At 38.5% G+C, this 24365-nt stretch overlaps 3 protein-coding genes across 3 annotated transcripts; 2 read left to right on the top strand and 1 right to left on the bottom strand.

Annotated features, from left to right (window-relative positions):
- Window positions 1-3225: 3225 nt before the first annotated feature.
- On the bottom strand, window positions 3226-5021 carry LOC123002416 (uncharacterized). The gene is made up of 2 exons (XM_070214995.1): window positions 4981-5021; window positions 3226-4750 (listed from the first exon to the last, which is right to left on the bottom strand). Exons 1-2 carry the CDS (start codon window positions 5019-5021, stop codon window positions 3283-3285), a joined length of 1509 nt encoding a protein of 502 aa, XP_070071096.1. The 3' UTR covers window positions 3226-3282.
- A 12829-nt stretch (window positions 5022-17850) lies between these two features.
- LOC138912953 (uncharacterized) lies at window positions 17851-18714 on the top strand. The gene has a single exon (XM_070214996.1). The coding sequence runs from the start codon at window positions 17851-17853 to the stop codon at window positions 18712-18714; it is 864 nt and encodes a 287-aa protein (XP_070071097.1).
- A 92-nt stretch (window positions 18715-18806) lies between these two features.
- Window positions 18807-20000, top strand: LOC138912954 (uncharacterized). The gene has a single exon (XM_070214997.1). The coding sequence runs from the start codon at window positions 18807-18809 to the stop codon at window positions 19998-20000; it is 1194 nt and encodes a 397-aa protein (XP_070071098.1).
- Window positions 20001-24365: the final 4365 nt, after the last annotated feature.

Genomic DNA, 24365 nt, shown 5'->3' on the forward strand with positions numbered 1-24365 from the left:
TTTAAATATTTCGAATTAAATATTTAAAAAATCGGATCACTTTATTATATAGCTGCCATAGGAACGGTCGAAAAATTAAATGGACAGACAGACAGATAGAAAAATCTGCCTCAATGGTAGGGTTTTTGATATTTAAAAAAATTTTGGGTATTGCATAAATACTTACATAACTTGATTTCGGTTTTCTGCTAATGGCATTGATTTTGTCCTTTCGAGGGCATCCACTAAGATATTTAAAACAATCCGAAAGTCCATTCTGAGGTGTGTATAACATCTTTAAATAAGCAAATAAAAGAATATTTATAAAAATATATACCAATCCAAAACGATTGCGTTAAAGTAAAGTGGATTTTTGGCCTACATTTTCTACATAAAACGAAAATGATCGCTATCTTAACTCGACTAGTTGACATATTAACTATTGGTCCGGTCTCAACAATTTTTGGAGTTCCGATAGTTGTTCAATATCAGATACCCGTTACTCAAAGCGTTATAGTAGGGAATCAAACCGAATCTAATTTCGGTTCCAGTTCCGGTACTGTTCCCATACCGAATATGTATAGAAAGAAAGTGTATTTATTGACGAGTGGAATAATTTTTCGTCACAAATGTTAACTTCAGAACTTTTGTATGTTGAAAGTGCGATCGTCACTAGTTTATTACTTCGTTAAGAGGGGTTTTATTTGAAATCAGAAGTTTTTGATTACACTAGTTTACAGCAAAAAAAGGAAAGCCTTAAGACCAATTTTTTTGATTAGTTTTGAGTTGCTAATTACGATGAACAAATTTAAAAAAATTCCCAAAGAACCGTTCTGAAGATATTCGCAAATTAATAGAGGTACAACCTGTGAAAGTTCAAAAACAGTTTCATTTCTGGCGTTTTTTTGTTATAGCTAGTTTTTATTTACTTAAAAAAAATACACATAAAAATGTATAAAATATTTTGAGCTTTCAGATCTAAAGGCCTCTTTGTTGTTAACAAGTTAAGGCCATATATTTTCAAAGGGAGTGCAAATTCTAGGAGATATGAATTTTTTTGTTAAACAACCCAACCCAACAATAACAACAACGACTAATAGCTTCATCTATTGCCTTTAAAATAGTGTAAGTTACAAGTTTATTGGTCTAATGGTTTTTGAGATCTGTTAGGTTTTATAAAAGAAGGTCCGAAAATGTGGATTTTTGCGAATATCTTCAGAAGGGTTCTTTGGGATTTTTTTTAATTTGTTCAGCGTGATAAGCAACTCATAACTAATCAAAACCAAGAGAGAACGCTATAGTCAGGTGCGCCGACTATCAGATACCCGTTACTCAGCTAAAGGGAGTGCGAAGGAGATAGAGATAAAAACTTTGATCCGCCGTAACTTTTTAACGAATGGTCCGATTTAAAAAATGTCTTTTACATTTCGAAAGGTATTGATAAACACAATAAAACTGCATTTTTACTTTTCCGAAATATTGAAATTTTTAAAATCGGATATAAGCGATTGTGGGCGTTAGAGGGGGCGTGGCACCCTTTTGAAACAAACTTGCGCTGCGTAGGAACACCTAGAATCTGCATGCAAAATGTCATTCTTCTACACTCATAAAAATTAATTTCTAAATTTTGGAAATCTCGTCATTGAATCGGCCTACCTTTGAAAATAGAAAAAAAATTTGTTATTAGAAAATTTTCCTTTGAATACAGAAAACCTTTCTTGATGGAAAAAATTCAAGAAAGAATTTTTCTTAAAAATAGAAAAATGAAAATCTCATATGTTTGTTTTGCCGTCGCAGCCAAAACATTTTTGTACGTATTTAAGGACAAAATCACCTTTGAATATATGAATAAAATGACCTTAGAATATAGAAAAGTAGCCATTGACTTCCTTCGGCTGGCGAATGTTAACGACAAGAAAAACGAAGTTGGACGAAGGGTCGACTACTACCCGGCTACCGTACCGACTTCTCTGATCACCCGAGCCTCAGGTCAGTTGTGAAAAAAATTCGTAAGTGATGGACGTGATTTTCAAGCGGATAAGAGGTGAAGCCTTTTTTAAATATTCAAAGGTGGTAACCCACTTCGATCGTTGACTAAGACAGCGATTTCACTGCTGATGATTGTAGTTGGCTACTACATGAAACATGCATGTACAGTGAAGCCTCTTCGCTCCTTTTTGTGTGTTGGCATAATGCCGACGTCTTGGACTTCTTTAAGTCTAAGCCGGCATGACCTCGAGTTTGCTAGAAACTTCTCTATAACGAAAAAAGGTCGTATCAAAAAAGCCAAACTTTGGACAAAAAACGGTCAACACGCCGTAAAAGGCTGCTATATGGAAGCCTAAAAATATGCAGTAATGCATATTCTTCACACTCTGCCACGGAACTCTGATAGAGATCAAAGACAGAACAAAGTCCAACACACACTAAGGGCTTGATCAGCTTTTCGAAGTTTACCGATCTGGCGACGCTATAATTCTCAACCAGTTATAGCGCGGCTTACATGGTAACCCATTTCGATCGTTGACTAAGACAGCGATTTCACTGCTGATGATTGTAGTTGGCTACTACATGAAACATGCATGTACAGTGAAGCCTCTTCGCTCCTTTTTGTGTGTTGGCATAATGCCGACGTCTTGGACTTCTTGAAGTCTAAGCCGGCATGACCTCGAGTTTGCTAAAAACTTCTCTAAAACGAAAAAAGGTCGTATCAAAAAAGCCAAACTTTGGACAACAAACGGTCAACACGCCGTAAAAGGCTGCTATATGGAAGCCTAAAAATATGCAGTAATGCATATTCTTCACAATCTGCCACGGAACTCTGATAGAGATCAAAGACAGAACAAAGTCCAACACACACTAAGGGCTTGATCAGCTTTTCGAAGTTTACCGATCTGGCGACGCTATAATTCTCAACCAGTTATAGCGCGGCTTACATGGTAACCCACTTCGATCGTTGACTAAGACAGCGATTTCACTGCTGATGATTGTAGTTGGCTACTACATGAAACATGCATGTACAGTGAAGCCTCTTCGCTCCTTTTTGTGTGTTGGCATAATGCCGACGTCTTGGACTTCTTGAAGTCTAAGCCGGCATGACCTCGAGTTTGCTAAAAACTTCTCGGTATGTAAATATATAATTTTTTGTATAGCGCGCGTACAATTGTATGTATGTAGGTTAGGTTAGGACGGCTGCTAGACTATAGCCTGGCACACTTAGACCTCTGTGGGTCCATTGTGGTACCGTATGATCTCTATTTTTGGGTCCCCTATCCGTTAAGGGTCAGCCTGTAGGTTGGTCGATCAGCAAGTCCCCCATCCGGAGGATTTAATAAAAGAGCTTAGACTCTTCAGATTAATCTGCGAAATTTCGGTCAGGTCATTTATGAAAGGATATCCTAAGTGTTTCAGTCTAAGCCTGCATAGGGCTGGGCATGAACAGAGTAGGTGTTCCACCGTTTCCTCTTCTTCCTCATCCCTGCAGCTTCTACAGAAGTCATTTTTAGGGGCTTTTAGCCTGCCGGCGTGTGCGCCAACGAGCCAGTGGCCTGTCAGTACTCGAATTAGCATGCCACACTCTGTGCGGCTGAAATTCAGTAGTTCTGATGTTTTCTTATTGTTTATTGCAGGCCATGTCTGGTGAGAGATTCGGCACTGCGGTGTGTTTTGCCAATTGGTGTTGGCTAATTTGCAGAAATGGTTTTTAATAATTAGCTTACAGGTAGCCAAAGGCATGCCAACACTCTCCTTTCCTGGAAGGAGAGGTATGGTGGTGCCTTGCCTGGCTAGCTCGTCTGCTATACAGTTGCCTACGATATCCCGGTGACCCGGAACCCATATAAGGCTGACAGTAAACTGACTAGCCATCTCGTGAAGAGAATTGCGACAGTCGGCTATTGTTCGGGAGTTTGTATTCGTCGAGTATATTGATTTAATAGCCGCTTGGCTATCACTATATATGTTTATGTGCCTGTTCTGGGTGTTTAAGCCCCTTAAACAGACGAGTGCTTCCATTATAGCATACACTTCCGCTTGGAAGACACTGCAGTGGTCAGGAAGTCTGAATGACTGCCTGATCTCTAATTGCTCGGAGTATATGCCTCCACCAACGTGTCCGTCGAGTTTGGAGCCGTCTGTATATATACAGATTGCGTCTATTGAGCCCGGTCGGCCCCGATCCCATGCTTCCCTACCTGGGATCAGAGCTTCGAAGGGCGTGTGTCTGTATTCACGGGTTTTACATAGATCCGTTTTTGGCGGGATCAAATTGTCATGCTGAAGAATCTTAGCGTGACCATACAGTTGGGATTTCCATTGCCCCGTATCCCTTAGTCGAATGGCTGCCGATTTCGCCCTTTCCATGCCTGATAAGTCCAGGCTCTGGAGGTTCAAGATCGCATTCAGCGCTTCGTTTGGGGTAGTTCGAAGGGCTCCACTAATACACAAAGCCGCCATGCGCTCTACTTTGTTAAGGGGAGTTAGGATACATTGTTTGTGTAGAGCGGTCCACCACAGAGTCACTCCATATAGTAGGATTGGCTTGACTACCGCTGTGTATATCCAATTGACGATTTTAGGGGACATACCCCATCTAAGCCCGATTGCTTTTTTACAAGAGTAAAGTGCAATGGTCGCTTTCTTGGTTCTCTCTTGGTTGTTTAAGCCCCATTTAAGACGCTTATCTAATACTAACCCCAAGTATCTTGCGTGATCGCTTAAAGAGAGATTACAGTTGTTTAAAGTGGGTGGGTTGAGTTTTGGGATTTTGTATCTATTTATTTTTCACAGTGAAAATACCTACAGTTGCATCAGCCAAATATCTTGTTTGGCGAAGCTGTAATTTTGTTTTAAAACCTTCTAAGGTAAGAAAAATATGTTGTATTTGTTTGACATACTTATGTATGCTTGTAAATATCTATGCATGTTCGCGGCTCACCCGATCCGAGACCCGATTTTCAACCCTTTCATATTCTGCTCCTCACTCTCGCTCGCTTGACCTACGCGTCGCGACGTTTCTCTCTTCTCCTTCTTAAAACTGTCATTATCTGACCTGCTTACATTCGGTCTCCCTTCGCGCAAAGGACTGTATGTAAATATATATGTATGTATGTACGTGTGTCTCCCGTGCCTCTCTCTCTCTGAAATTCGATTTTCAACCCTTCATTTTCTACCTCGCTTGCTTCTCTCTCTCGGTCGTCTGACCAACGTGTTTGTATTTTGGCTATTATTAATATCACTATGGACGGCAGTCCATGTAGTGACGAAGCGCACCAGGAGAGTGTGCGAAGGCGACTACTATATATACACGAAGAAATGAAAATCTACTGTGATGATCCGATCATAATGAATGATACACCTATCGAAAGGTATTGCGAAAACTAACAGGATTGCATACCAAGACTCTAAGAAAATCAATTGGCTTGGGAGAGAGAGCGGTGAAAGTGAAAAAGTGAAAATTTCGAAATTTGGAGCTGTTGGGGCCGGTGGGGATAAATGCCCCCTCGCAATGTTTTAGTTGTATTCCTTTTAAAAATACCCGCCGAAAAGTTATAGCCAAAATAAGATTTTCTTCGTCTTCCCAAAATAAAAATTTAATTTTGTTTGTCAGTTTGTCGAAAACATGTTTTTTAAGTTTTGAAAATTTGATATGACGTTCATCACATCGATATGAAAAACTTTTGTTCTACTACTTTTGGAAAAACTCGCTAGTTTAGCGGGAAAACAGCTATAAATAGCTAAAATTCGGAAATCCGTAACTTATATACTACTAAAGCTACAGACTTGTGCTGCATCTCGTTTGAAAGGTATTTTTAAATGCTATAAACGCCTTCTATATGCAATTTGTGTAAATGTAATAATTAAAAAAATATGAACAAAAGACAATTTTTAAAAACTTTTTTTTTACCTTTTTTTTATTTTTCTCAAAAACGGCTCTAACGATTTTCTTTAAAACCTTAAACTGTATAGCCCTTGAGATTCCTTAAATTTTGGTATATAACACATTACTGTAAAAAGTCACGTTTAAAAGTTATTTTTATACGAAAATAGCCACTTTTGCCAGCTCGAACAATTAACGCTCCCTGAGTATTGAAATTTGTGGGAGGGTATCCGAACTGTATTTTATGGTTATGGAATCAGTAAATTTGCACTTAAAAGTTCCATATAGGAATCTATTGTTCTACGACTTTTGGAAAAAGCCGCTACTTTAGCGGGAAAAAGCTAAAAATAGCTAAATTTCGTTAGTTTGTAAGTTCTACACTACTAAAGGTACCGACATGTGCTATACCTCGTTTAAAAGGTATTTTGAAATACTTAAACGCCTTTTTAACTTAATTTGTTTAAATACAGTGGCTTACAATTTATGATTGACCAATTTAAGTTTAAATGTATATATTAAATCCTATGAGAGCAAATGTAAACAAACAAAAACTTCTGATATCAAATAAAAACACCTCTTTACGAGGTAAAAAACTAGTGACGATCGCACCTTCAACATACAAAAGTTTTGTAGTAGCCAGCTGGACCAACAAAAATCCTAATGCGTTCCACTGTACTCACAAACCGAGCTGAAAGCAAACGGCACGTTAAACGGCCAGCGCATTTTTTTATTCCATCTCTATATCATTTCCTTATTCACGCAGTACACCGTTTTCGACAAGAAACACGAGGTGCGAAGCGCGAGAACGAAACAGAACAGCTCAGATCAGGCGAGTTTACCGTTTACTCGCCGTGGTGAGTTTTCGGTTCTCCTTTGCCACTGCTGCGCTGGTATGTGTGCGACTCGACTTAAGCGTGGTCGCTGCCGAAAGTTCGTTCCATTTCAACTCGATCGCTACCCAGAGACAGACGTGAAAACAATAAAGTGTGTAATAAACCCAGATTAAAGTCACTCCAGTTGTAGAAGTGTTCGCTCAATATATATCAACGCAATTCAATACATTCTGCTGCAGGTAACTATTAGCGTTGAGAAGGCCGGATAGAGTAAATACTAAAACAATGGTTTTCTGCGTACAAGGTGTGGACTGCAATTCAGGCAGAAGTGGTGTGACGTCATTTTTCTCGGCCCATCGGCGCCGTATTCTATTCACGGTACCGGTGTAGATCGGCGGCAGGTATATTTCTACGGACTTATCGCCCAACGAGCCGCGATATCCGCATCAGCCTGCGAACAGCCACAACCTCGAATCGAGTGCACCACGCACGTGTCCACGAAATACCTGTCGCCGCTACACCAACCGCCACCCCCCTGTTGGGGGATTCATCACGCACACCCCGCTGCGCAAACTTGCCCACGCAGTTCAGCCACCGGATCGGATTGCAAGGCCTAATCAGGAAACCATTGGCCAGCGCCGAATCATTGCCAGCGCCACGCGCGGCATACGGAGACGGTTGGCAGCCCTGATCGGCGCTGCGCGCACCGCCTGCGTACAACGAACGCGACTGGAGGAATCCATCAGCCCTTCATTGGCCACAGTTGCACCGCCACAGGAATTGTTGACAGGACGATCAGTTTTTTTTTGTTAAACCTTTTCTTTTATTTTTTTTATTACTTTCATCTCTCAATTAGTCTTTAGTTAAACATAAACATGTAAATTCAATTCGAATAGCAGCTGTAGGGAATAGTGAGCTGTTTTCAAAGAGAATGCCGCAACAGCTCTCGCTTTTCTAAAAGCGATAACAGTGGCCTCAGATTATGTAAATAGAACCTTGTAAAGTTTCTTTCAGTTTAGATCTTCGTCAACAGCAACGATGGGCCCAGCGTGCTACTGAACGGATGAATGTCATGTGAGTTTTGAACACTTCCTTTTGCTTGATTCCATATATGTATATCTGAACCCCTACATGCCATAAAATTAAATAGCCGATAATTTCGACGCGGTTTTAAAAACCGTATTTTATGTGCTGCTGCCTTTCGTAAATAATTAAATATAGGTCGAATCACAATTATGTTGGGAGTCATGTAAACATTTTTTTTTATTTGAGAATATTGAAGTAAAGTTAACTCAAACCATGGACTCCCAGTCAAACTTTAAGTAAAGGACCGAATAGGGGTCAAGCTATTTTTTTATGAGAATTTTTGAAATATCATCTCCGCGAAGGAAATTGTGAATAAATGTATAATATCATGGAAATAATCATGGAATAAATTTAATAGTCGGATCGTCGCGATTACAGAAATCAATTCGAAGTCATGCACTAGGTAAAATTATATACAGTCTGAATAAGGGGTGATTATATTACGCACGCGTCACCATGTAGGGAGGGTAAAGACATGGGGTTACAACAGCTTACACACCCCAAATTCGTTTTAGATTAGTACCGCTCATCATAATTCCCGTCGTTTTAGCCCACTTCTTAGTCCAATCTGTAGTTTTCCGTAAAGTGCACTTAATTTGTGATGCAGTGTAGCATAGAAGGTCGAAGAAAGAACCCATACCCCATCCGGCGAGCTCAGTCAGAAGAAAAGCAAGAAGTGCACGACCTCTGAGACCCGTATGCACGAGTAAGTGAAATTCGTTTTCGATTCTCACCAACGCACACGCTACAGTTCTGATATCAACATTTGTGACGAAAAATTATTACACTCGTCATTAAATAGACTTTCTAATATTTTCTCATTCGGCACGTTGCAATAGAAAATGCCTGCGAAGGGAAAAAGGCTGGAATAGTTTGCTAGGGCGGGAGAAAATATTAGAAAGTCTATTTAATGACGAGTGTAATAATTTTTCGTCACAAATGTTGATATCAGAACTTTTGTATGTTGAAGGTGCGATCGTCACTAGTTTTTTACCTCGTTAAGAGGTGTTTTTATTTGATTAACATTACATTTCTTCAAAAAAGTTGTTTATCTAAAATCAAATCATTGATATCCCAATAAATCTTTTTTTCTAGATGAGGAAAGTCGAAGAAAATGGATTACCTTAGGTCATATGAAGTTCAACAGACCTTGGGTAATAATAAGGTTTTCTTGAGTCAAAAATGTGTTATTTAAAAATTTTTAAATGTTAAGTGTTAAATATGTTAAATGTAAATACATATAATATGCAAAAGAAAAACCAAGTTACATTTTATTTTTAGGGTTTCAGTGTTAATATAAAACTTCCTTTCAAGAAATATTATTTTTTAAATCAAGAAATAAAATTTCTTGAAGGGAAATTTGAACAAGAAAGAATTTTTCTTGTTTAAAAGGTGCCTTTCTAAAAAACCCTTTCTTGAAACAAGAAATTTAATTTCTTGAAACAAGAAAAAAGCACCTTAGAAACAAGAATCGCCTTTCTTGTTTCAAGAAATATTTTTCTTCTTTTAATGGTGGGTTTCTAAAAAACCATTTCTTGTTTTAAGAAATTTAATTTCTTGTTTCAATAAATATTTTTTCTTGTTTTAAAGGTGCCTTTCAAAAAAACCATTTCTTGAAACAAAGGCGAGGTCACCTTTGGCAAAAATTCAAGAAAGAATTTCCTAGATTTAACGGAAATTCTTCGATTTTTTTTTATGAGTGTAGCTTTTATAGTTTCCGAGATCTCAGCGTTCATACGGACGGACAGACAGACAGACCGACATGGCTATATCGACTCGGCTAGTGACCCTGATCAAGAATATATATACTTTATGGGGTCGGAAATGCTTCCTTCTAGCTGTTACATACTTTTGCACGAATACAATATACCCTTTTACTCTACGAGTAACGGGTATAAAAATTCGTCTCAAGGCTTACCTCGAAAAAAAATTTTAAGTTGTAAACTAGTGTTTTTTACTTTTCCATTATTTACATAAAAATTTAAATTAAATTATTTAATTATTTATTTAAGAATTCCATTAATGGAACGGTTTAAAAAAATTTGAACGATTCCATGACCCTAAAATACAGTTTGGATACGCACATACAATATTTAATGCTCAGGCAGCGTTTAATGTTGTTAGCCGGCAAAAGTGGCTATTTTCGTTTCTAAATAACTTTTTAACGTTATTGTAAGAATGGGGTTTGAAAGATAAAGAGTGTATTTTTTAAAAAACTTTAACATCAAAATAAAACCATGAATCCGTTTGCCTCTGAGACCTCCGGAAAGTTGGCCAGCTTCAGCATTTTTCGAACTTTGAGGTGCTCGTGCTAAGAATTCTTGCGTCGCACAGTGTACGATTTTGCCAATCTAGGGGGACTTAAATCAGTAGGAGTCGAATTTTAAAGATATCGGCTTCAAATTTGGAGTGAATATTCTAGTAAGCCCAAAGATTATTTTGGACATAAAAAAATGGGCGTGGCACTTTTGGGGGCGTTAAAAATTTACAAAAACTGTTTTTTTTTTTAAGATAAAAACCCCAACAAAAATTAAAAAAAAAAATTTCGAAACTTTTAACTATTTAACTTAAAAAATTTTGTTTTTAATTTTTGGAGGCCACTTTTGTTTTTTTTTTTAGAAATTGTTGAATTTTGGTTATATGCTCATGTTTTTAGCTGTAACTTTGAAGTTATAAGCTGAACAGCTGCAAATAAGATTTTATATTAAAGATAATTGATAACAAAAACAAAAAAAAATTTGGTTTATATTTTTAAGATTTTTTTCTATTAAATGGTAACAATTCAAACTTCATGTGTACATCGTCTAGTGGAGACATTCTCAAAAATGTCTTCTTTAGCACTTATCAGCCGTTTTACGGTATGATCAATGAGGGATTGTAAACTTATTTCAGCATAGGATTCTCTTACTTTTATACCAGTAGGATAGCATAACATTTATGACTCCTTAACGAGATCATAACATGGGTATAATTTTGGACAGACAATTTTTGTGGTATTGTACTGGTGCATTAATAATTTACTGTCTATCAGAAGGGCAAGTGCTTGTTCTGTTGAAAGGCGTTTTGCAGTGCTATTAGAAGATAATTTAGCTTTCTTAATTATAGTCCCCGTGGACGGGGGAGCATTTGGTAATTCATTAATTAATTTAGCTGAATCCCGCTTTTCTTTCGCCCGCAAAGCCCGTTCTGCAGCTGATAGCAATTGATCCTCATCTATCGTTGGCAACAATTCTTGGCTTTTCCTTTTTTTGTGTTTTGGGACAACACTCAGAAAAGGCTTTTTGTGACCTCCCTCTTGTACTTGAGGTGGAAACAATGACATCAGTGACATGAAGGCCATTTACATTATGAGCAAAAAACCTGGCTTTATCTCTCCTAGATTTCTCAAATCGGTTTATAAACTCAAAAGACAGTGTTATTTCAATTTGGAGTGATCAATGTCATTGCCAAACACCATCACTGCGTGCTTTACAAGAGCCTCTCGCTGAGTGGTTTTTAATTTTTTTCGACCAAACCTCGAAAAATGCAGCACGGCTTATTTCACTCATTTCTAAATAGAAGGTCTTTGGGCAAAATATGGGCAAGATTTTATTTTAGATTCTGAATCAGAATGAATGCAAGCGAATGATGTATGTTCTGGTTGGATAGAATACAATAGAATAATATAGCTTTTTTTTCCACCAAGAAACAGAAACATGAAAAAATACACTTACTTTTTAACACTTTTTTCAAAAAAGAAAAAAAATTTATGGGCCAAAAAAATATTTTTGTTTTTGAAAGTTTCTGGGAAAAATAACTTTTGGCTGCTCCCACTGATCACGCGATGCAATTGATAGGACTAAACTTTGTCAACTGTTGCTCGCTTCCCAGTGCAATTTTGCATGCATTTCTAAAGTCCAACTTTAAAAACCGTTATCTTCCAAAAAAAATTGTTTGTTTTGTTTTGTGCCTGTATTCGTAATAGTTGAACATTTCTAAAAGTGCTGCTTAAAACTCATCGACCTCAAAAATAGTTCAACTTTTGCTAAAAATCCCGCTAGAATGGCAAAATCTTACACTGTGCGTCGGGGAACTTTTTGGAAAACGCAGTTTAACTTGGGAATTCATAACAAATTCAAAAATATAGCAACCATCGAGGTAAATTTTAGATGTTGCATAGTGTTATTGTTAAAATAAATTTTGTACATTTTTATACCGTTGCAGAGGGTATTATGATTTCAGTCAGAAGTTTGCAATGCAGTGAAGGAGACGTTTCCGACCCCATAAAGTATTTATATTCTTGATCAGCATCACTAGACGAGTCGATCTAGCCATGTCCGTCTGTCCGTCCGTCTGTCCGTCTGTTTCTACGCAAACTAGTCTCTCAGTTTTTGAGCTATCGGAATGAAACTTTCCCAAAAGTCTTCTTTCTATTGCAGGTAGTATACACTACTGGTCAAAATAATAAGTACACACGTTACATCTTCACTTGCTAAGAGATATCTCTATAGTTATTGAGGCCAGACCTCCCAAGCCTTTTTATTTTGAAAGGTTATTCTGTCCTGCAATATTTTAATAAACAATGGATACAGTGAAACCTGTCTATTCCATGTTAGCCATACATTTGTGCGAAAGGTCGGTTTTGGTGTGGTCAAAATAATAAGTACACTTGTGTTACTTATAATTTTTTAAAATATTAAATCTAGAATGGGGCTACGGTTAGTATTTTATCTTAAGTTAGGATCATGTTTATAAGAAGTCTGGGCCAATTGGACGATTCAAAAAGTTTCCAAGCCTGGATTTGGTTACTTCAAAGTCATTATCCATGTTAAAATCTGATTTGCAGCTTAAAAGGAACTTTCCAAAAAATTTCTTTAAAAATACTACTCTTAATAAATAAAATCGATTTGGAAAAAAAGTAGTACTTACACCGTAAAAAATGAGGTAAATTCTTGTCAAAAACCAAAGTTATACGCGGTTTTAATTAAAAAAAAAATAATTAAATTTTAAATTCTTAATTTTTTTTATTTTTTTTTTGATAGTAGATAAAACGACTAAAAAATTAGCTATGTTTCATTAAGATCGGTTGTTTATTGTTATACCCGTTACTCGTAGAGTAAAAGGGTATACTAGATTCGTGCAAAAGTTTGTAACAGCTAGAAGGAAGCGTTTCCGACCCCATAAAGTATATATATTCTTGATCAGGGTCACTAGCCGAGTCGATCTAGCCATGTCCGTCTGTCCGTCTGTCCGTCTGTCTGTCTGTCCGTCTGTATGAACGCTGAGATCTCAGAAACTACAAAAGCTAGAAGGTTGAGATTTCCCACACATATTCTTTGGCTTCCTACGCAGCGCAAGTTTATTTTAGCAGAGCGCCACGCCCCCTCTAACGCCCACAATCGCCCACTAACGATTTCAAAATGGGTCCTGCGCCCACATCTTTAAAAATTTCCGAGAAGTATAAATGCAATTTTGTTGTGTATATTTATACCTATCGAAATGTAGAAGACATTTTTTAAATCGGACCATTCATTAAAAAGTTATACGCAATCAAAAATTATATATCTATCTCCCTCGCACTCCCTTTAGCTAAGTTACGATTATTAGTCGGGACACCAACCCGACACAGCGTTCGCACTCCCTTTAGCTGAGTGACGGGTATTAGATAGTCGGGACAACAACCCGACTATAGCGTTCTCTCTTGTTTATTTTTCAACTAACTTTTTAACTACTAATACACATTTTAGCCAAACTCCTAGTTTTTTTCCGATGGTCTTATAACTTTTTTTGTATAATCCTAAGATGTTAACCTAAAAAAAAAATATTAAAAAAAATGTTTTTTTTTTATTATTAATTCTTAGTTTTATCATTAAAATCTTATAGTAAGATTTACTTACATTTCAATGAGAATTTCCAAAAGTTCCAATAATTTAATGTGCATTTCCGGTAAGAAGGTCACAAAATAAGCATGATCAATTTGCAAGTTATTTCTTTGGTGTCCATTTACTTGAAGTCCATTGTGTATTAAACCCAAGATTTGATGTGTACAAATGTACTTTTTAAATACAAATTGTTCTCTAAAAATAGTTATGTTATGTAAACAGAATGGCCTTAATAAAATGGTACCACGGCTACACAGACAGCTTTTTTAAAAATAAATATCTCAATTGTGCTTCTTCGTGTTCTTTATGATCTTTCATTTGCGTTTGCAAGCAGAAAAACCCTACAATCACGGTTGCCACTTAAAAAAAAAATTTTTAGCCAAAAAAAATTAAAAATTAGCCAATTTGAAAACAAAAAAAGCCAAATTTATACCATATGCGGAAAAATTTAGTTTCGATCTGGCACTGTTGGGTTTCAGACATTAATAACTTTTAAAATTGCAAAATAAAATCCATTATTAAATGAATTAATTCTTTTTCTTTAAGATTAAAATATTTTGTATAGCTATTAGCAAAAAAGAGCCAAATTCAATAAAAATGGGCCAAAGAGCCAATGCAAAAAGCTTGGTTCAACAAAATATATAATTTTTTTCCTTTTTCGTGCAACTTATGAGCTTATGAGTGAAATGGAAATAATTTGTTCACATTTTTAGAGACTTCGATGTAGCCAATGCAGTTTTTAAAAAGGCCTAAAAAAGATTTTCTTACCTTAATGTAATTTTTAAATATTCAATAAGATTAAAAATCCTCCGAAAAGCTTGTGATACCATTTCAAACGGATCTTTTATTTCAAAAGGAAATAAACTGAAGCTGTGTGATTCAGAAGGGCTTTCAATGTTTTCTTTAGAAGTTATCAATATATTGCTTATGAGTTGTTGAAGATTATTAAGTAATAATAACTGGAAATCTCTCCATACTGTTTTATTACAAACGTTTTCATTGCTGCAATTACCCTGTATATTCTGTAACAAAAGCCAACATTCACCAGTTTGATGAATAACATCAACATTACGGTTGTCTATTAGTGACAATAATATCTTTTCAATCGATGATTTTTTTGATTTTATTCCTTTTGGGTAATATTTTAGACAACGCTTGATTGTGTGTAAAGCAGCAAGTGTTTGGCGTTCATTTTCATATATTTCGTTTAAAAATAAACAGTCAAGAACTTTATATAAATATGTTGACAAAAATGCTTTTGATAAACTTCCGTCGCTCTGGATTCTGTCAATTAAAAGTGCTGCAAAAAACAATTAAAACGTGTTCATATATTAAAATATTTTTATATTTATTGTCATATAATCTAGACTTTTCTAATAGAAAATCTCTATGTAGTAGCAAAAATCACACAAAACAGATGACATAAAAATCTAAAAAAAAAAACATAAATATTGTCAAAATGGTTTAAAAATGTGCTTTCCATAATCTTACGGCATGCCCGCATATAACTGCATTTAAATATTTTGGAAATTCAGCCTCTTTCATTAAATCCACAGTATTGACAAACTTTAGATTTGTAAATAAAAAAAAAGACAAGAAAGAACGCTATAGTCGGGTGGGTGTCCCGACTATCTGTTACCCGTCGCTCAGCTATCAGTGCGACGCAGACGGAGATACAAAACTTCGATTGATTTGAAAAATGTCTTCTACATTTTGATAGGCATTAATAAACACCGCCACACATTTTAAAATCATTTATGGCGATTAGTAGAAAGCCCAAGAATCTACATTATTATTACCAACTTTCTAGCTTTTATAGTTTCCGAGATCTCTGCATTCATAGGGACGGGCAAACAGACGGCCTTGCCAAAAAAAATTAAATTTTTTTTCTTGTAGATTAACATCTTAAGATTATACAAAAAAAGTTTTCAGTCAATCGGAAAAAAATGTAGAAGTTAGGCTGTTCGTGAACGCTTGCAGCTTTAATCATCTCTAATATATAGGCGCATTATGCCATCTCTATTCTATTGTATATAATTAATCCTATGTACAAGAAAACATGTATACATACAAAACAAGAGAGAACGCTATAGTCGGGTTGTTGTCCCGACTATCTAATACCCGTCACTCAGCTAAAGGGAGTGCGAACGCTGTGTCGGGTTGGTGTCCCGACTAATAATCGTAACTCAGCTAAAGGGAGTGCGAGGGAGATAGATATATAATTTTTTATTGCGTATAATTTTTTAATGAATAATCCGATTTTAAAAATGTCTTCTACATTTCGATAGGTATAAATATACACAACAAAATTGCATTTATACTTCTCGGAAATCTTTAAAGATGTGGGCGCAGGACCCATTTTAAAATCGTTAGTGGGCGATTGTGGGCGTTAGAGGGGGCGTGGCGCTCTGCTAAAATAAACTTGCGCTGCGTAGGAAACCAAAGAATATGTGTGGGAAATCTCAACCTTCTAGCTTTTGTAGTTTCTGAGATCTTAGCGTTCATACAGACGGACAGACAGACAGACAGACAGACAGACAGACAGACAGACAGACAGACAGACAGACAGACGGACAGACGGACAGACGGACAGACGGACATGGCTAGATCGGCTCGGCTAGTGACCCTGATCAAGAATATATATACTTTATGGGGTCGGAAACGCTTCCTTCTAGCTGTTACATACTTTTGCACGAATCTAGTATACCCTTTTACTCTACGAGTAACGGGTATAAAAATCTCGTTAGTTTCTGGCAACGACGCTAAGACGGCGTCGTTTAATGTCAAATAGGCTTCGCAACTGACAAGAATAAAATTTAATACAGTCCACACACACGCAACTCAACTCGTCTTATTTCTGACCAAATTGTTGGTCCTTCGTTCCTGGATTCTTGGACAGTTAGTGAAGTGCTTTGATTCTCAGGAAAATTGTTTGCTATGGAACAATTAAAAGCATTTATGAAGAGCCGTTCCAGGCTCAAGGCTTACATCACACGTTGTCTCTCATGGGCAGAGCAAGCGGAATCTGCAACACAGACAGAGAACACCACGCGCATACAACTTCTCCACTATGTTTGGAAGGAGTTCATTGAGTTCGGCGATGCCATTGCTGTCCACGAGGAAGTGGAAGGTTACGTCGATCCGGAGATCTATAATGCGATTTACGAAGAAAAGTACCTAAGGGCGATCGCAATTCTCAAAGACAGATGTGATGCTCTACAACCGAGTACATCTACAGGCATTACGAATGGCAGCAACGGTCTGCATTCCAACAACGACGCAATTGTCAATTTGCTGCAACAAAACCAACAACTATTTGAGCGACTGGCTGCAAATCAGGCTAGCTCGAGCACGCCGGTTCAAGTTGGTGGTGACGTCACTTTGGCGAATTTAAGTTAGGTATTCGCTGCAAATTCTAATCAGAGAGAATTGCCAAAAATTCAAATCAAGCGGTTCTCTGGCAACTACACAGAGTGGCCCTCCTTTCAAGACATCTATGAAAACACAATTCATAACAACCAGCATTTGTCCAACACACAGAAGTTCCATTGGATGCGGTCAACCAGATGGGACACGATTGCTGGATCATCTATCTGGCCCTGGAGAAACTTAACGCTGACACGCGGCGCAGGTGGATTGAGCGCAGCATGGACACGGATTCACCAACTCTCGAGGAATTCTTCAAGTTTCTCGATTCTCGTTGCGAGGAACTGGAGCTGAGTAAAAGGAAGCTTGCTACTGGTGGCAAGACAATAACACATGCAGAAAAACCAAAAAGGGTCATACAATCGATGGTTGCGGTCGAAGGCAGTGGCTGCACCAAATGTAATTCTGCAGAACACACTCTGTACAGCTGTCCGCAGTTCTTGGATATGTCCGGGATGCAGAGGCGATCCTTCGTGAAGGAGAAAACACTGTGCTACAACTGCTTGCGACCTGGTCTTGGGGTCAGCAAGTGCAAGTCGACATACAAATGTAGGCAATGCAAGGGAAATCATCACTCCCTTCTTCATGTCCAAGCGAATCCACAGGCTATTGGGAATCTTGCCCAGATAGCAGGGGAGGACGAGCGAAACACAAGCGCGTCCAACAACACATCGGTGACTCCAGTCATTTCGCCCAAGGAGAGGGCATTCAATCGGTTGTATGTGCGCAGGGCACTGCAAAATCTGCACAGGAATCGGAAGTTAAACGAAGCATATTACCAACTGACATGATTTATGTACAAAACGCAAAGGGTGACCACGTAACATGCCGTCAATTATTGGACACGGGCTCAGAGCTTTCCTTCGTATCCGAGCGTTGCATCCAAGCTCTCGGATTGACACGGTCGACATCACGCATCTTGGCTACGGGAATCTCTTTGGTGAAAACAGACACGACCAGGGGATGCAGCACCTTGCACATCAAGTCTCGTATCTCCGAGGATCAGTTGGTTGTCTACGCTCACGTGCTAGGCAGGATCACTTCTTCGCTGGAAGGGCAAAACATCGATGCATCGGCGCACAAGGTTTTCAAGGATCTGCAGTTGGCGGATACTGAATTCAACACAAACTCACCTGTTGACATTCTATTGGGCAGCGAACACGTATGGTCAGTGTTTACAGGACGAAAGAAGTACGACAACAAGGGTAACCTTATCGCCATTTCTTCGGTGTTCGGATGGGTAATAACTTCACTCATCACATCGAGTCCAAGCAACGCTTGTGCACTGACTACAACAGTGGACATAGGCGCCACGCTTCAGAAGTTTTGTGAACTAGAAAACGTTCAAAGCAGCGCAAAACTGGAACCGGAGGATGATCAAGTCGAGAAGCACTTTCTCGCCACTCACAGTCGCGATGAAAACGGGAACTATATCGTGGAACTTCCATTTAACACTGAAAACCCCGAATTCGGAGGGACTTTACAAGGAGCGCTCAAACGCTTTAAATCGGTTGAGCGGCGGCTGCAACAGAACAAGCAGCTGCGTACACAATACGTACACAAATCTGGGGCACATGCGAGAAGTGCCACCCGAGGAAGCTACGAGTTGTTTTCGATGGATCATTTCGCGACGCCAATGGGAAGGCTTTAAATGACACGTTGTTTACAGGGCCCAGTATTCTATTCGCTGTGTGCCTTCGTTTTCGAATGTACAAATTTGCATTCTCATCTGACATCGTAAAAATGTTCCGCCAGATATGGGTCAACGAAAAGCACAGAAAATTCCAGAAAATCGTTTGGAGAGAAGATCCATCCGATCCCATCAAGCATTTCGAATTGTGCACGGTAACCTACGGAACTTCATGCGCACCATTCCTGGCGTTGCGAGTGCTGGAACAACTTGCTATCGATCATCAAGAGGAATACCCAAATGCTTCGAAAATCCTGCTGGAGGATTTTTATGTCGATGACATTCTTACTGGGTCAAACAGTGAGGATGAGCTAGTTCGAAACCGTAACGAGCTGGTTCAGATGATGTCTCGCGCCAACCTTGAGCTCGGGAAATGGGTATCGAATACACCATGTATACAAACGGATAATAGCTACACACAATCTACACAAACGTCATTAGTAAAGGTTCTCGGACTGTACTGGCATCCTGGAAAAGACATTCAAACGTACAATGTCGGTCTAGCTGCAAATCCTGATTGCACAAAGAGACAAGTCTTGTCCGACGTCTCGAGGATATTTGATCCTCTCGGACTCTTGGCACCCATTGTCATTCAATTCAAAATTCTTTTCCAAAAGCTCTGGCTCTTGAATTTGGATTGGATTTGGATTGACCCACTCCCAACTAAACTGGCGGACAACTGGCTGAAGTGGAGAGCAGATCTGGACACTCTTCAAAAATGCCGACTACCACGATTTGTTCCCAACGACCCGGACAACATCGAACTCCACGGATTTTCGGATGCTTCAACCAAGGCGTATGCTGCTGTGGTGTACAGCAGAGTTACAAATGACGATGGATCCATCTCGGTGTCCATTGTGGCTGCGAAAAAAAGGGTGGCTCCACTGAAACAACAATCCTTGCCACGTCTGGAACTTTACGCAGCACTTCTCCTCAACCAACTGATTCGCTCGATCAGATCTGGATTAATCCACAAGAACATAACTGTTTTTGGCTTGTCCGGCTCATCTATAGTGCTCTCCTGGCTATCGTATGCGCCAGTCCAACTGAAGACATTTGTTGGAAACAGAACCTCGGAAATCCTTGCCACGTCTGGAACTTTACGCAGCACTTCTCCTCAACCAACTGACTCGCTCGATCACATCTGGATTACGCCACAAGAACATAACTGTTTTTGGCTGGTCCGGCTCATCAATAGTGCTCTCCTGGCTATCGTATACGCCAGTCCAACTGAAGACATTTGTTAGAAACAGAACCTCGGAAATCCTTACCACGTCTGGAACTTTACGCAGCACTTCTTCTCAGCCAAATGATTCGCTCAATCACATCTGGATTACGCCACAAGAACATAACTGTTTTTGGCTGGTCCGACTCTTTAAAAGTGCTCTCCTGGCTATCGTATGCGCCAGCCCAACTCATGACATTTGTTGGAAACAGAACTTCGAAAATCCTTGACACCATCACGTCGATTCCAAAACGAACCCAGCTGACTGTGCGTCCAGGGGACTGATGGCTGCTGATCTAATCGACTTCCATTTGTGGTGGAATGGGCCTCAATGGCTACGGGACAATGATCAGTACCTGGTAAAGTTAAACGGTTCACGGTTCGGTTTATCTCTTACAGACAAACGCATTCAAGGAGAAGTCAAATCCAACTGTTTGGCTACATTGACAGAAGCAACCCAGATTCATATACTTGATGAATTAATCGACCGAGTCTCTTCTTGGATTAAGCTCGTACACATTGTAGGCTACGTGATGCGGTTTATTCAACGTACTCGAAGTCCATCTCGCGAAAAGGTATCCAGAGCGCTCTCAGTTGACGAGATCAAGGCGGCAAGGACACATCCCAGTGGGCCGATTAGGATATTGGCAAAGCATCCAGTCTATGCTTCAAGGATTCTGGAAAAAATGGCATCAGGAGTATCTGACTACTCTGCAGCAACGTCCAAAATGGACTACCTCAACGCCCAACATCTCCACCGGTAATGTTGTGCTCGTAAAAGAGTCCAATTCACCACCGGCATCCTGGCACATCGCACGGGTTATGGAAACATATCCAGGAAAGGACGTCCTCGTTCGAGCAGTCAAACTGAAGACCCAGACAGGAGAGATGACCAGACCGATCACGAAAGTTGCTGTATTGCCAAACTCAGAAACGGTGTTTCAGGGCGGGCCGGGATGTTCGTGAACGCTTGCAGCTTTAATCATCTCTAATATATAGGCGCATAATGCCATCTCTATTCTATTCTATATACTTTAACCTATGTACAAGAAAACATATATACATACAAAAAATCTCTTTAGTTTCTGGCAACGCCGCTAAGACGGCGTCGTTTAATGTCAAATAGGCTTCGCAACTGACAAGAATAAAATTTAATACAGTCCACACACACGCAACTCAACTCGTCTTATTTCTGACCATAGGCTATAAGTAGTACTAGTAAAATTTTTCTGAAAAAAATAATTATACCCTTTACTCGTAGAGTAAAAGGGTATACTAGATTCGTGCAAAAGTATGTAACAGGTAGAAGGAAGCGTTTCCGACCCTATAAACTATATATATTCTTGATCAGGATCACTAGCCGAGTCGATCTAGCCATGTCCGTCTGTCCGTCTGTCTGTTCGTTCGTATGAACGCTGAGATCTCGGAAACTATAAAAGCTAGAAGATTGACATTTTGCATGCAGATTCTAGGAGTTCCTACGCAGCGCAAGTTTGTTTCAAAAGGGTGCCACGCCCCCTCTAACGCCCACAATCGCTTATATACGATTTTAAAAATTTCAATATTTCGGAAAAGTAAAAATGCAGTTTTATGGTGTTTATCAATACCTATCGAAATTTTTTAAATAGGACCATTCGTTAAAAAGTTACGGCGGATCAAAGATTTTATCTCTATCTCCTTCGCACTTCCTTTAGCTGAGTAACGGGTATCTGATAGTCGGGGCACCCGACTATAGCGTTCTCTCTTGTTTTTGATTTTGAACGGCTTTATAAAATATTTAAATTAAAAAAATAAAAACGAAATGTAAAGGCAAAATGGAAATCCGTCAATTTTTGCACCGCAAAAGCCAAAGTCGAATTTATTAGCTAAAAAACGCATTTTTAACTTTGGAAGATTAAAAAAATTCTATAAAATAAAAAAAATCAATCAAAAAATCAATCAATCCGATCATTTTTGGCGGAGGTACAGTGAACACCGCAAAACGCCTTTTTTCAATAGTGTAGTATAATACCCTCTGCAAGGGTATAAAAATATATACAAAAGGTTTGAATTAAATCCATCTTACCAGTTTTAGGGTAATACTATATATTAGCGGACTCACCCCCGAAATTCGCGAAAAAAATTTTCCTCGATGGACCGCGATTTCTTAAGAATTTACGTGCAAAAAGAACTTGGCGGTCGGCCATGGTTCTTTTGTAATTTAATTTCAAATTTTCCGGTTTTGCTTTAAAAAACAAGGGTGCCTTTCTCATATTTTCAATAAAAGTAATTACGTTTAAATTAGTACCTATAAAATTAATTAATTTTTTAAATAAGTTCCTATAAAGTGTAGAATTTTGTGACATTTTTTTAATTGTATTTTTTGTCTACTGAAAAAACGTATGCAATAATCATGTTATGAGTGGAGCGTGGTCTATAAAGGACATATGATTGTTATCACAATGCTGTATCGAGATTTTAGTGACGGCCAGGAACGATCATAGCCATTAGAGTCCTGCATGAGTGTACTTGAAAGTCAATTTTTAAAATCTGTATCGAGATTTTAGTGACGGCCAGGAACGATCATAGCCATTAGAGTCCTGATTGAGTGTACTTGAAAGTCAATTTTTAAAATCAGTTAACTTGGATCACTTTTTTTATTTAATTTTTTTATAAGGAAAAACAAGTGATTTAATATAAAATAAATAGATATAAAATAATTTCGAATCACCTAAATAATTTGCTAAGTAATTTTATCACTCCCATTCACTTTTATTCTGTGCTTGTATCACTTTTTTTCCCTTACGAGTGATCGAGTGATCCAAGTTAACTCACTTGAACTCACTCACTCTATTTTCAAAAAATGGACTTGTTTGACAATACAAGTGTACTCATGCAGGACTCTAATAGCCATCCAAGGACTCCCACTATTTTTGTGCATTTAAAAAATAAAGTAGTAGAAGAACTGCGCCGCAGGCGAAAAACAAGGATTCTTGTATCGCTGAGAAAAACAAATTCTATCTAGGGGACTTGTTCCCTTTTAATACCAAAATAACAGATTTTTGGAATTTTAAATTAGTCTTATTTTGACAAAAAGGGAAAAGTGTACATATATTCATATATGATTTTTATAGCAAACGTTAGAAAAGCATACTTGTTTTTATAGCAAAACCGGGAACTTTAAATTTCAATTCCAAGAGAACCATGGCCGACCGCCAAGTTATTTTTGCACGTAAATTCTTAAGAAATCGCGGCCCATCGAGGATAATTTTTTCGCGAATTTCGGTGGTGAGTCCGCTTATTTATGGTATTACCCAAGAAAGGAAGCTAGCTTCGGCCAGCCGAAGCTTATATGCCCTTGCAGATAAAGTAAACACCTATAGTTTAATGCTCACTCGGTGCACTTCCAGGGATTCCAGATTCAGCGTGCCTATTTAAATTTTGTTTTTAAGTTGTCAAAAATCAAAACGCCTACTTCCTACAAAGTTACAATGAATTGTCTTATATTTGTTTGAATATTCCTATGGGAGCCTTAAAATATAGTGGTCCGATCCGGCTCGCTCCGACATATGTACTACCTGCAATAGAAAGAAGACTTTCGGAAAAGTTTCATCGCGATAGCTTTAAAACTGAGAGACTAGTTCGCATAGAAACGGACAGACGGACATGGCTAGATGGACTCGGCTATTGGTCCTGATCAAGAATATATATACTTTATGTGGTCGGAAACGTCTCCTTCACTGCGTTGCAAAACATCTGACTGAATTATAAACAAGAGAGAACGCAGTACTAGGGTTGGTGTCCCGACTATCTAATAACCGAACCTCAGATAAAGGGAGTGTGAGGGAGATAGATATATAAACAATTTTGATTGCGTATAACTTTTAAATGAATGGTCCGATTTGAAAAATTTCGACAGGTATAAATATACACAACAAAATTGCATTAATACTTCTCGGAAATCTTTAATGGTGTGGGCGCCAGACACATTTTAAAATCGTTAGTGGGCGATTGTGGGCGTTAGAGGCGGCGTGGCGTTCGGCTGAAATAAACGTGCGCGGCGTAATCTGGGAAATCTTAACCTTCTAGCTTTTGTAGTTTCCGAGATCTCATCGTTCATACGGACGGACAGGCAGACGGACAGACGGACATGGCTATATCGACTCGGCTAGTGACCCTGATCAAGAATATATATACTTTATGGGGTCGGAAACGCTTCCGTCTCCCTGTTACATACTTTTGCACGAATGCAATACGAGGGTGGTCCGATAAGTACTTAGGGCCGGTTTCTCGAGTCCCTGTCAAAGTCCCTGATAGCTATCTGTCCGAAAAACTTAAAGACCAGATAAACTGTTCGTAAAAGCAAATCGGCTTTCTCGACTGCTTTAATTTATCTGAACGAGAAACA

The sequence above is a fragment of the Drosophila takahashii genome, chromosome 3L (assembly GCF_030179915.1).
Source record: "Drosophila takahashii strain IR98-3 E-12201 chromosome 3L, DtakHiC1v2, whole genome shotgun sequence".
Lineage (NCBI taxonomy): Eukaryota > Metazoa > Arthropoda > Insecta > Diptera > Drosophilidae > Drosophila > Drosophila takahashii.